Raw genomic sequence first — 13,628 nt, 5'->3', positions numbered from 1 at the left:
TTAGGTTGGGAAAGATGTGCCTTACTCAGCCCCTGGCAGTCATGGCTCTTGGGGAATCTCTGGGCAAGGGATTGTTCTGTAGGTTACCCTCCACCCCAAGTCAGCATCCAGATACCAGCATGAAATACACTTTTTTTTTTCCTTTTTAATATATTAAAAAATAAATAGAAGAAGAAGAAGAAACAAAACTTTAAAATTTGTTCTTTAAATATTTCCAGCATTGCACAGATAGCACATCAGTACTCTAGCCTGTTTGATCAGTAGTTTGTTTATTCTGATTCCTAGTTGAAATGTGCTCCTCCCAGCCTGCTTTTTCTTTCTGTACATCTTAAGAATACAGTGTATTCTTTTGTAATGACAAAAAAAATCCCAAGCCCTGCAGTGTTCATTGGACATCTTTCCAGCATGGGTTAGGGCTCTCTTATTCCTCTTCAAACCTAAACTTCACCAAAAACCTTTTAGCATCCTAACAGCTCTCATATTTAAGAAACAAAAACGAAAAATGAAAACAAAGCAAGCCACACGTACACACACACACACACACACAAATCCTCTTCCAAGAGCCTTTGTGATGCCAACCACTGGGTTCAGGCAAACCTCCTGCTGGAGTGTCTTTGCCTTGGTCACTCTCTGAGAGCAATGGTGTCCCCTGGAGATCTTTGAGGTGTAGGACTGAGTTGGGTGAGAAAGGTGAGTAGGAGGTCAGAGATAGTCATCTTCGCTGGAAGGGGAGGTGGGACTGGAGCCCTCAAGGTCAGAATCCAGTGAACTCCCTGATGGTGTTCGGTTCATCTTCCACATCTGGGAGGCAAAGGTTCTTGCCCAGCTGCACGGGTATCCCACAACCCTCAGCTGGTGAATTAGCCCCATGACCATGTGCCAATGGCTTCTTGCAGTTCACTTGCTACCCTTTGCACTCCGCTGTTTGCTCATGGCTGTTAGCATCTGGCTGATGTATGAGGTTAAAAGATCATCCATCTTGTACCCCTGAGGAGGAGAGGGAAGATGTTACCAGCCTCTACAGCACAGCTTACAGTCTCTGGCTTGTGCCTCCTGAACACACTGGCTACCAGTTCTCGACTTCCAAATTTTCAGGTACATTTTGACCTGTTCCACCATTCTCCTTCAGTGAAATGTCACCACCACAATGAACACTGTCCAAACATAATTTGCAACATTGAGATAAACTCCCTGTCCCAGGATGCTGCAGAGGCAAAGGACATAGGGAGCTTTGGATAGGACATACATTTCCAAATGGCCAATGAATTACTGAACGCCTCAGATTAGTAACCAGATTAATGCCTCAATTAATCCAGAAGGAATTTTTATCCTTTGTTCTCTGGATTTAAGGTAGTCTAGGAGGAGGTTTATTGCTGTAATTGTTACTAGTGACAAGCTAGGTAAATGATACTGGTTAAGAGTACCACTTGAACCCATATCAGCTTTAATGTGTTCTTCAGTCCAGTGACGGGGAGCAGACCCCCATGCTCCTGACATGGCACCATCCCAAGCACCTTAGGCTTGCTTGTTTGTTGGATGATGGACCAAATGAGAGCCCTGATTCATTGAGCAGAGCCATGGGAAATTCAGAAGAAAAAAGCTATACCAGCAGCTCTTCTGAGAAACCACTTTCAGCCCAGAGAATCCCTGGGGCACAACTTGCTGCTGAAGTCAGGATTTGGTCTAATCTTTAATATTTCTTACCAGGGAGGTCTCACAGAGCAGCTTGCTTCCTCTCACCAAGTTGCCAATGGTTATGTGGAAATACGTGTTGCCACTACTCCAGTTAGAGATCTTGGTGAAGGGATGAGTGATGAGAATATCCTGGTGGGAACACAAAACTGACGCTCAACATGCAAGAGAGCCTCAACTTCCATGAGGGGCTGTGGACACTTCTCATGTCCCTGTTCACTATCCATCACAGCAGGCCAAGGATGTCTACTGTGATGACACTCATAGGAATGGCAGGGAGATCAAGACTCCAGATCCTCCAGAGCTTGTGAAGGACTGCTACACTAGAATGACCATGAGGGTGGTACAAGTAACTAGTAAGATCTCATTTACTCCAACTCCTGTCTGATTGCCTGTGAAAGGATTAAGGAAGCAGTGTGTGCATCCTCCAGGTACAGCACCCTAATAGTTGATGCTCCCAATCCATATTTTGTTGAAGAAGTCTGGGCTTGCTCTGTGCAACAGTGAATTTCTGCCTCCATAACATTTTCTGCCTATCCAGCCTTTCAAGCCTGGCTTAAAGAGAACTCAGTAAGTACTGAACAACTCACTCTTTGGGACATATTGGGTGAGAGCTTGGGGACTGGGCCCAGGACCATCTGGTGAATACCCAAGTTTTGCTTACCTTGGTTTTGGGATCAATGAGGCTCACTCCATGCTTATTGATGGCAATTAGAAGGATTTCTGGATAATTTGGCTCTGTAGTTTGCTGTTGAGAATGAGATGAACTGGTTAGGAAGATCAGACCTCTCCCTGTCTTCTCCTGACAGCACTGGCTTCTACTGTCCTTGATGGAACACTAGTGCCATGGTGGATGGTCTGGATTTGGTTTGTGGTGGGTAGAGACACGTCCCTTGGAAAACCACAGCTTCCCCTTTGCCTTGGCCAAACAGAGAAGAGCTCGTGTGTTCAGCAGCACAGCTGTCGGAATAGCCCTGACTCTGATATGATGAAGCTCTACAGTGCTTCTGTCTGTGTAAAGAGGCAGTGCAGCAATGAACGAGTGCATTTGCCCTTTACTGACGAAGAGTATTACATTTTCCCTGTTTCATCAGGATTGTCCCATCGGGTTCAGATCTGGAACCTCTCTGTGATACAGGGCTCCTGATCTTGGCTAAAAGCTACCCTCTAGAGAACCCCCAGGGCAGGTACCTTCACTTCAAAGAATGCTGATCCAAATGTAGGCCACTTGAAGATAATCTTTAGAAAGGCAAGCTTGGCTTCTTCTCTTGTTTTGCCCGCGTGTTTGTTGTAGTATGCCACGATGGACTGCAAGAGAGAACACAACAGAGATGGAGCGTTTGCAGTATCTGGCACTAGGGTTGTTTGCAAGGAAGAAGCATCAGTTCCACAATGACAGACTCATAGAAGAGTTTTGGTTGGAAGGAACCTTTGAAAGGTCATCCAGTCCAACTCTCCTGCAGTGAACAGGGCTGCCTTCCACTAGAACAGGTTGCTCTGGGTCCTGTCCAACCTGGCCTTGATGTTTGGTTCTAGCCTCTGTTCCAGTAACACTTCAAAAAAGTCATTGGAGCTGGCTGGTCACTGGAGCAGGGCCTGGAACCATGGCAGGTCCTTTTTAGATAAGCTGAGCTGGTGACTCCATTAAAGAGATTACAAAATTTGATTATCCAATTTATGCATCAGAGGGGACTGAGAGACCTTCAACCCAGAGATGCTGATATCAGACAGGAAACTGAAAGGACTTGTCAGACTATTTCTTGACAGTGAGACACCTCTAATATTTTAAGGCTAGACCAGTTTGCACCTGTGCCACAGCTCTCCCTGTGTAAAGAAAACCCCTTTACTCAGTTGTCTGCATTAAATGACAGACCACCTCTTCATGAGACCATCTCTTAGCATGTTTGAATCTGGCTTTGCATCCACCAGTACAGCCACAGTCTCAGGACAAAGAAAACCCAGGGCGAGGCCTATGTATGTGAACATGCATGTACAATTTCTCCTCTTAGTGGTGCCAGGGAAAATGAAGCTCTGGTAAGGCTCAAGAAGGACCAGGTGTCACTGATTCTGGCAACTCAACTTCAACACTGAATCTCAGACAAGTCACCCGAGAGACTGGACTTCTCCCAGCCAGGCCTGGCATATGAATCAAACTGCTGGTTTACCCTTTTCCAGTCATCTGGAGAGAGCTGCCGGATAAGGTCCTGAGGCACCAGCTCCTTCAGGAGTTTGGGAATGCTGGGGAAATAGGACTTGTCATCTTCAAACTTGACCCGGTAGATGAGAGCCGCCAGCTGCAGAACCTCTTCCCGTGAGCACTTGTGGTAGCCACGCAGGTACTTTGGTAACTCCTGCATGGAGGAAAGAACAACAGAAAGATAGAGAGGGTGTCCATGGACCTTCACCCTCAGGTGTTAAATAGAGTTTGGGAGGTATCCAGCCTCCGGCTAAGAGGCTGTTCCCTGGGAACATCTGCAGATGGACAATTGTTTGCAACCTACACCTAATCCCTCCCAAGTCTCCACTGCTATTGCAGAGTCCTGGCTCACCTGGTAATAGTGGAAGATTGAGTCTGCCATTGAATCTTTTCCAGGTGTTGTGTTGGTCCACAGTTTTTTCATGAAGAACACTTGGTAGGTGAGGGAAGGCACTATACCTGTGCAAGTGAAGCAAGCATAAGAGCAATGGTGTGAGTATCAGCTGGGTATCAGTGACTATCAGTGTCTGCCTCCAGCAGTGCCCATGTGCCATCACAAAACCTCCAGGGACAGGGACATTCACAAAGCCAACTGGGCCCTGGCTTTGCAGAACAAGCCACATCACTGCCATGCAAAACTTTAACAAAGTGGGAAAAGTGTCTGGGCTCACTTGTGTAACTGTACTTCATTTATAGTAACACAGGACAGAGGAGTTGTACCCTGGAGGCACCTGTGTCTTGCAGCCACTGGTAAATTCAGCAGAGCTGCAGCCAGTTCCACTTTGGATGTGGTCAGTGAGGCGAGATGAATCCCACCACTGAAACCTTCCTTCAGGCACTTCCTGGAGAGATGCCCTCCAGCAGGTGCTTCTCACAGGGGCCAGGACTGACCTTGGAACAGAGGTTTTGATGCTCCTGGATGGATCATCTCCTGGGTGATGTCCCCAGGGATGGTGCAGAGAGCACCACCCACAGCAGTGTGGCCCAACAGATCACAGAATCACTGAGGTTGGAAAAGACCTCTAAGATTGAGTCCAACCATTAACCTAACATTGCCAGGAGCACCACAAAACCATGTCCCTAAGCACCACATCTACATTTTTTTGAACACTAGAGGACAGTGATTCCACCACTTCTGTGAATAGCCTGTTCCAATGCTTGTGGCAGACTATGTGGTCAATCTTGTCTGAAATAGCTGGAGAGCTGTAGGAAGGCTGTGTGTGACCTATACCGGAAAAAAATTCATCCTTACCATCTTTTGCCGGTCTTGCTTTCTTTATCCAGTCTGTCAGGTGTCTCACAAAGTCAAAGAAGAAATCTCCCTCTGGCACACTGATGACCTGGGGGACACAGCACATAGTCATGAAGGCTGAGCAAGTGAGTCATACAATAGGATCACAGAATATCCTGGGTTGAAAGGGACCCAGAAAGATCACCCAAGTCCATCTTCTAGCCCTACGTAGGATATCTTTCAGAATCACACCAGGTGCCTGACAGCATTGTACAAACACTCCTCGAACTCTGTCAGGCTTGGTGCCATGACCACCTCCCTGGGGAGCCTGGTCCAGTGCCAAACCACGTTTTGTGTGAAGAGCCTTTTCCCAATATCCAATCTAAATGTCCCCTGACGCAGCTTCATGCCATTTCCTTGAGTCCCATCACTGGTCATGCCAGAGAGGAGATCAGTGCCTGCCCCTCCTCTTCCCCTCATGAGCAAGTTGCAGACTGCAATGAGGTCTCCTCTCAGTCTCCTCTTCTCCAGGCTAAACTAGCCAAGTGACCTTAGGTGCTCCTCACATGGCTTCCACTCAAGGACCTTCTCCATTGTCGTAGCCCTCTTTAACAGCTTTATTTCCTTCTTATATTGTGGTGCCCCAAACAAGTGGCAGGACTCCACAGGCAGGGTTGGCCATTGCCCAGTCCATCTCCTGTAGTTGTTGCTCACTGTTTTGTACTTCTTACACTGATGTGTTACAAACTGCTGATGTGAGAAAGCCAATTCCACCTTGCTTCAGGCTCTGTCTCTAATTTCACCCATTACTCCTTATTGCAACTTGTTCCACCACACTTCCTTTTCCTGCCTGATGACTATCTCCATAGATTTCTCCCAGTTGCCAGAGACAGCTTTAAGCTGCACATTTTTCTTAGTCCTTATAAACCCAACTCAGCAACAGGCTAGGAGAGCTTTGCCTGTCTGTGCTTTAAGTCATTTGGGGTGACTGCTGTAAGTCAGGGCTGTGGGACTGCAAACCTCACCTGTATCAGGTCAGATCTGACTTAAAAATGCCACACAGCTTGTGAAGAAATGCTTCTCACCACATGGCTCTGGCTCCACAAATGTGTACCCACTGGCAAGCAGGCTGTCCTGAGTATCTCGGCCTCTGGATGGGTCACTCACCTTGTCAGAGATCTTAACGAAGAGGCTGAAGCCCTCAGAGGACTTCAGGAGCAGCCTGTTGGAGATGTTCTGGCAGAAGTCTTTGGCTTTCGTGCTGGATTCCACCTCAAATGCCTACAAAGAAAGGAAGATCATCACTGCTATCTAAGGGTTAATTTTCACCTTCTGCTCTCTTTGAGGAGCTCCAGGTGCACATGCACAGAGGGGTGTAGATGCCCACTACCAGTGAAGTCAGTGACATTGTGGACTGGGGCTCTGGGCATTGGAAGGGATGTCTGCAGAAGCTCTGTCGTGCTACTGCTGTAACACTGTGCTTTGTGATGCTGCATCTATATCCTATGCTGGCTTATCCAGAGCTCTCCAGGGAATGCAACAGATTTTTCTAATCTCACAGTGAACTGTCAGAACTATTTGTTTGAGGGAAGAGGGGTGGGAAAGATGGAGTGAGAGAGCTCCAGGCTGATTTGTCCTGTCTCTCCAGTGATGATGAGGAAGTCAGATGCCTGGCTTAGACCAGGTCTAAGCCAGATGCCTGGTTTCTAGATAGGTGAATAGAGGAAAAATTATTCCTGTTTTATGGATAGCTAAAGGATGGGATATTTAAAGGTCTGTCCCATTTGAATGCACATCCCAGTTCTGGTTTTGCTTTTTGAGCTGTGCTCAGCATTTACATTGCCTCAGTTTTGCTCTGCCCACTTAATGAGATTCAGCTCATAGCAGTTTAAGGAACCTAAGCTTCTGACCACCACATGCACCACTGAATCACCTAATTACCAGGACCTGTGTTCCACATCCCATGAGAGTCTGATGTGGGGTTCAGTGCTGCTAATGCTCAGCAGCACTTCAGTGCAGATGCATGTTGTACTAGAATGGTGCTACTCTGTCAGTCCACCTGGTGACTTCCATGGCCAAACGGATCACAGAAAACCCATCCAAGTGTAGAAGTCCCCACTGCCTCCTTCTACTGGCTCTCACACAGATCCATATGTATGAAGTAGTGTCATGCTCATTGCTGGTCATGTAGAAAAAAATACTCAAAAGTGATGAGAAACCCCAACAGTTCTCTCGACTCCATTAAAACTCCAGATAAACCAGGGCACTCACAGCTGCTGCAGAGGACTCATCCTTTTCCTTCCATGGGTGTGGACTGTTTTACAAATAAACCCACTTGGAAATTTAGTCACACCCAAGGGTATGAGGGAAGAGAGAGATGTGAGCATCACAGGAAGACTGATCAGTAGGTGAGACAGCAGGATCTACAAGGACATGCCTATCTACTCTGACATCAATATGACTAGGCTGCCTTATCAGCATGTAAGATGCTTAGTGAGAGCTTCCCAAGTACACGTATGTTTTCTGTGTCATCTCAGGTCAGAAGGGGTAATTTCAATCACCTAATTTCCAGTGTTGAAATAGTCTGCCCAGTTCACCGGGGGGGCCCATCATGGTACCCCTCTGAGTATCATTGGGTGGACAATATCTGCTGGTTTAGACTCCAAGTAACTGAGAGCCAAGGCCTGTGAGCTACTGTGGATGGATGACCCCATCCTGTTTCCCTCTTTCTGCAGTCATACTCTAAAGCCTCCAGTGAACACCAGCAAAGCACCCATATCTTGAAGAACACAGCTTGCAACAAATCCCAGTAGACAATGATGGATTCTCCTTGTAACGCTTTGGCCCAGAGTCTTCTGGAAAGGCTGAGCTTTTCTGAATCAGAAACAACATTGGCCTCTTCTGAGATGTTAATAAGAAAACTGACAGCCATCCTGACAGAAAAGAATTTCCTTCTCCCCCTTTTACCTCATCAGTGTCATCAGGGAAGTAAACCTTGTGGAAAATTTGAGTAGTTTTGTGTTGAATGGCTTCCACTTCTACCAGATGGGGCGGGTATTTTCTGGATCCATTCCTGCAAAACAGGAGGTGGCAAGTGTCACAGCATCATCATAGCAAGAATCCTTTGTTTAAATCTCCCCTTTCTAATGCATGTTCTTTTTGAGTAACTTCAGCTACTTTCTTCCTCCTAAAAAGAAGAAAGTGGCTTAAATGGACCTGAACAAAGTTGATTAATTTCTATTTTTCTGCACTGCTTATCAGCAACCCAATGTCCCTTTCAACCAGCTTGGTGGAATAGGGAGAGAGGCTGTGAGCGTTCACTGTGCCCCAGTCATCAAAATATCTTCCAGCTGTATTTTTTCACACATATTTGGATGTTGTGGCACAGTCAGGACAAGGAGGTCTTTCAGTGCCATACCTCAAGGCTTTCTGGAGTCTCTGGATGCAGTCTGCAGCCAAGGGATGTTGTTTTCGGGATTGTAGGAACCTCTGGACATGGGGCAGGAGGATGTTACTTGGAGGGAAAAGGCCTGTACACAACCACAACAGCTCCCACCCTTTCTCTTCGCTGTATCTGCACAAGAAGAGACCCAGGAGGAAAATCACTTGTGGCACGGACACTTCAAATCTGCTTTGCCCAACACAGTCTAGTGCATTTGGGCCAAGGGAAATGAACAACTCTTACTTGATGTGGTTGTCTGTGAGCTGCTTGAGGGTCTGGCAGTAGATTTCATCCTTTAGGGGTTCAGCTTTCAAGGCACCTTCAAATATTTGGTCTGTCAGCTCATTGACTGAGCGGGTCCTTTTGGATGGGTAGTCACCCATATATTTCAGCACAGGTGGGAGGTAAGAGTCAAGGATGAGTTAACTGGGATATTTGGTGAAGCCCCTTTGTTGATGATGTCGTTAAAGACATCTGACACATGACTACAGAAGTGGGTGCAAAGGGATATTCAGGCATCAAACTCTGTCCCCAAGGCCATGTGGACTGGTCTGCATCCACACTGATCAGGGCTGTGGCCATCCAAAGCAGGTGCACCTGGCAGAGAGTCAGCTGAATGAAGCTAGTGAGTGTGGTAGGACTCAATAACTGGTCCCCAAATCCTCACTGATTAAGAAGCACATACACCTCAGATTTCAAGGATGCTTAAGTAGAGATTTGTGATGCAGGCCTATCTCCAAGCCTGTGACGTGGTCCCACAGCCCTTAAGAGGGACCATAAACTTTCTTTGTGCTTTGCTTGGGGCCCTAAAGAGCCTTTTCAGCCCTTTACCTGCCAGACCTGTTGCCTAAGGGCACTCCCAAGCAGAAGGATATCAATAAAAGCCATACAGGCTTCTTGGGACAGCTCCTCGCTGCCCAGGATCTTCTTCAGCAGTGGCTGTTTGATGGGCTCACGGGTGTAACACCACAGCTTGTCCTTTCCACGGGTCTTGGTGATCATGACCCGGCTGAGGGTGTGCTTTGGAGGTGGTCTGGTGGCAGATGCAAAGCAAGAGGTGGAGAGATTACAGGGATAATAGGAACAGCTTATGGCCAATGTTTCACCTAGGATGGTTACTCACAGCACCTGGCTAATGAACTTTTACACCAAATGGGACATCAAAATTGAGAAGTACCCAGCTCCAGTTCTGCTCAAAGATAACCGCTTGTACTTTCCCGTGGCTCACAAGAGTCTCTTAGAGACCTTACCACAGTAATTACACCACAATCACCTATGCTGTCCCAAAAAGCTTCTAACCACAGGAAGGATGATGGCAATGAATGGGCAGAACATCCACCCTGAAAGAATATCACCTAGCAGTATAAATCTGACAAGGGGAAGACATCCCAGAGGATCTGATCCGCCTGTTTGGTTTGCCAGCCCATCCAAACAGAAGTGGGAGCTTTGGTCTGCTGCATTCAGCAGTGGTGCACATTTAAATTTTTGGAGCTGAGATGAAAATACCTATAAAGCCTAAGCACATCCTCCCACACAACATTACATTTCAAATTGCTATACCTCTGCTGAGAAGAAATCCTTTATAAAACCTTGTCTGTGGAAAATCTACAGTTCAAATGCCATGACCTAAACCAGAGGTTGAAGTACAAAGTCACACAATGGGGTATTCAGAGTCTTTTTTAGCAGCAAAATTTTCCTGATTCCCAAGCTACCTGCAGATGGATTCCTAGAATTTTTGAGAATGGTTTAAAAAAATCACCTAAAATAATCATAGGAAAATTCCTCCAAGGTGTATGGCTTTACTCTTTCTTCACTGTCTGAAACTGCCATCTGAGAGGTTCTGATGACATCTTGTCGCTGGTCAGGGGTCATTGTGACCAGCGCCTGTGGGATGAAAAGCTCTCTGTTACCTGGTATATTTGAAATAAAATACATCTGATGTATTCAAAGAGAGGAAACAGATACAAAACAAGAATAGTGAAATTGAGAATAAGCCATCAATTCCTGTTAACAGTCAGTTGGAATTGTGCAGTTGTCATTTCTCTGTGCCATTCTCACTCCCTAATGCAAGGAATAACAAATATTTCCATAGTGAGGATAATTTCCTAAGGAAGATAATGTGCTCTGGAACCTACAGCTCCATATGTGAGTGCAGGAGTTCCCTCCAACTACAAATACACCTTTAAGCAATTAGATCAGCTGGAAGGATTTAGCACAATACATATATTTTCCAAGTCACAAGTTTGTGGTGTCCTGTGTGCCATGATCAGAAGAAAGTCTGAGATCAAGTTTGCTTTGGACAGCTTGCCACCTCTCCCATCCACTTTGGTTTCTGCCTTATGTTCTGGCCAGATCTAAGCACTTCACGAAGGCTTTGACGTCCCTGGACATCATACCAAGTTGTGTAATTCCATAAGACTGCTTACCACGACCTCCAGCGGAGGCATGGTGACGGTAGGCAAGACATAGACGGAATCAGTTGGGAAATCCCCTCTCTGCTTGGTCCGTTCATTGAAGCCATTCGCCCACCCCGAGTTCATCACTTGTTCTCCTGTGTCCTGGTCCAGAACTATCAGATCTCCTTTAAGGAAGCTGAGGAACCCAGATTCTTCTCCCACTGCAAAAAAAAAAAAACAAAACAAAAAACCAAAAAAACAAAACAAAAAAACCACAACGATTGGGTTGAATGTTTGGGATTTTTTTTTCCAAATTCCTCAAGAATATTTGATCTATCTATATACTTACCACTGAGCTGGGCTATTTACTTGCCTGGATTTGGGTTGTCTTGGAGAGTGACCACATACTTGGATCGTTTTCTTAGTCCTTCAAGGAAGGTCACCACCAGGTCCCGGATATCCTCTGCATTGTTGGAGGTGAAAGTGTATTCATCACCTTTAATGGTGGCCAGGGTGAAACTCTGCCCTTGCAGCTTTCCTCCTCTGGGATATATTTTTATAGGAGACATAAACATGAAACATAATGACATCCAGAGGTAAAGCCTGCAAAAAGACTGATCTGTGGTGAGATTGCCAGCCAAATCTATTCCTCCTTACCTGCTGCTTGACACAGCTGTGATCTCTGGGAAAGAGAGCTCTAAGAGAACCTGCTCCTGTTCATCCACAAAGTACACCCCTGTCCAGTTGACAGCTACAATCACATCATTTTTAGGCAGGCTTGGCCCTGGGTTGAAGACAAGACTTTCAATCAGCTCATGAAGAGTCTTAGGATACAGAAAGTGTTTCAAAGGAGGATGCAATGATCAAAAAGCTCTGTGTTTTTTTAAGGGAGAGAAATAGTGGCAGACCCATAGCCTGAGCCATTGCTAATCTGGATGAAAGAAAAAATAATGCGTCCAAAAAAGACCAGCTAGATGGTCCCCTTCTTGTCTATGGAATCCCCATATCTCCTTCCTTTGCCTTAGAGCATCTTGTGCTCTGGGGATGTGCGCTACGGACTCACCCGAGAATTTGAAGGCTTCATAAAACCGAGAAAACAGCAAAGGCCACTTGAAACGTGCAAAATCCACTACTTCCTCCTTGACTTTTTTTGGGTCTGCCCTCTTCTGAGTATAAATTCCCTACAGAAAAAGCCAACCACAACTGTCATGAAGCAAAACACAGTTATACCCAGGAAGAGAGCAAGGAAAATCAGTCCATGTAACCTGACGATCTTGGAACAAATATTAATGGAGGTCTCAGTGTGGCTAAGGGCCAAACTACTACAGGAACAAGTGACAGTTTGGGCAAAGTCCTGGCCTTCAGTTCCCACTTTATGGAATAATTTGACTTGGAGAAGGCTGGGCAATCATCTGGGGTGACCAGTCTCAGTGAGGTTCATCTCAGATGACTGTGAGTTTCCCTAAAGTAAGTGTTTACTTTTCAGCTTGACATTCCTTTAGTTGGAAGTGGACACTCATCAGCCCTTAAGCCCCTTATTTAGGGCATTCTTAGATGCCTGACACTTCTGTGCAATGCTGACAGGCTTCTGGGGGATGTGCAAGATCCAAGTGGATCCCTGTGTTTCCACTGACAGTTAAGTTGAGGTGAGACTCCTAATGCACATGGAGATGTTTCCATAGTAGGGATCCTAATCTGAAGCTGGCTCATGATGTTAAATGAAAGCCCATCCTCATGCCAGGAACATCACCTCTCATGAATGGTCATGAGTACTGGGTAATGAATTACGGAAAGTGTTGCTGTGTGAGAGTGTCACAAATGTTCTAACTGAAGTCAGGGAGGTTTTATATAATGCCTGGCACAATAAAGTCCTGACACTACCCAGAGACATGAACCACCTCTGTAATACAACTGGTAACACCACAATCTAGTGTAACAGGAATGCCACACCAGAGATGGCATTTTGCATCTTACAGTAGATCTTTGCAGGATGACTTCTGTCAAATCTTGCATAAAAAATAGTGGTAAAGCTGAATATGGTTAGTACAAGCCCTGCTCTTTCTCATTGTTTTAGCTTCAGGCCAGGCTAAGAGCTGACATATGTTTAAAAGGCACATGAAGCTATTGAAGCATGATGTGGCTCTCGACAGGTCATCTATTGTCCCCACCTTTTTATGTGCAGCTATAATGAGCTGAGCCCATTTTTCCACTGTTTTTGAAGCTGTGATCTCTCTGTCTGGAATGTAGGATGGAATTAGATTTAGCAGCCTTTCCAGTACCATCTCTGACCCATAGTCCACGTAGTACTGCTGGGAAGCCAGTTCTGCCAGATCTTCCTCCTGTGGAAGCCAAACAAACCAAGTTAATGCTCACACCAAGTCCTCACAACATCCACCCTCCACCATTCAAGGAGCCTGCTGTGGAGGCTGGGTGTACTACAGAATTGTGTGGGGATGCTTCCTCTTGGCAGAACTTCACCTTTTGCAGCTTTTTGCACATCAAAAGTTCAGGACATTGACCACTAAAAGCTATGATTAAGCCTTAACATGTTCATTGCTAAGAGTGCTCATGCAGCACATGGAAGCATCCAAGCCCAGTTAAGAGGACCTGATTGCTGTAGCTCCTGTTTTCCACGTGAATACCATAATGCCCAAGCCAATGGGTGTCCAG

The 13,628-nt window shown here is 46.0% G+C and overlaps 1 protein-coding gene across 7 annotated transcripts in view; it reads right to left on the bottom strand.

Annotated features, from left to right (window-relative positions):
- Positions 1-897: 897 nt before the first annotated feature.
- MYO7A (myosin VIIA) overlaps positions 898-13,628 on the bottom strand; it is a 59,970-nt gene continuing 47,239 nt past the window's right edge. For 5 of the 7 annotated variants that reach the window (XM_062513867.1, XM_062513862.1, XM_062513865.1 and 2 more), the window contains 18 exons: positions 13,127-13,297; positions 12,022-12,139; positions 11,616-11,742; positions 11,332-11,501; positions 10,989-11,179; positions 10,322-10,446; positions 9,438-9,595; positions 8,806-8,959; positions 8,539-8,694; positions 8,088-8,193; positions 6,288-6,401; positions 5,142-5,229; positions 4,242-4,348; positions 3,858-4,043; positions 2,884-3,000; positions 2,357-2,440; positions 1,705-1,824; positions 898-987 (listed from right to left, as the gene is read on the bottom strand). In XM_062513867.1, coding sequence (XP_062369851.1) covers positions 898-987; positions 1,705-1,824; positions 2,357-2,440; positions 2,884-3,000; positions 3,858-4,043; positions 4,242-4,348; positions 5,142-5,229; positions 6,288-6,401; positions 8,088-8,193; positions 8,539-8,694; positions 8,806-8,959; positions 9,438-9,595; positions 10,322-10,446; positions 10,989-11,179; positions 11,332-11,501; positions 11,616-11,742; positions 12,022-12,139; positions 13,127-13,297 — 2,382 coding nt within the window. The remainder of the gene's footprint in view (positions 988-1,704; positions 1,825-2,356; positions 2,441-2,883; positions 3,001-3,857; positions 4,044-4,241; positions 4,349-5,141; positions 5,230-6,287; positions 6,402-8,087; positions 8,194-8,538; positions 8,695-8,805; positions 8,960-9,437; positions 9,596-10,321; positions 10,447-10,988; positions 11,180-11,331; positions 11,502-11,615; positions 11,743-12,021; positions 12,140-13,126; positions 13,298-13,628) is intronic. The other 2 variants (XM_062513887.1, XM_062513882.1) reach the window with 2 other exon arrangements.

This window comes from Cinclus cinclus, chromosome 2 (genome assembly GCF_963662255.1).
Source record: "Cinclus cinclus chromosome 2, bCinCin1.1, whole genome shotgun sequence".
Classification (NCBI taxonomy): domain Eukaryota; kingdom Metazoa; phylum Chordata; class Aves; order Passeriformes; family Cinclidae; genus Cinclus; species Cinclus cinclus.
Note: the sequence above shows the minus strand (reverse complement) of the source record. Positions and strands in the feature narration are given on the sequence as shown.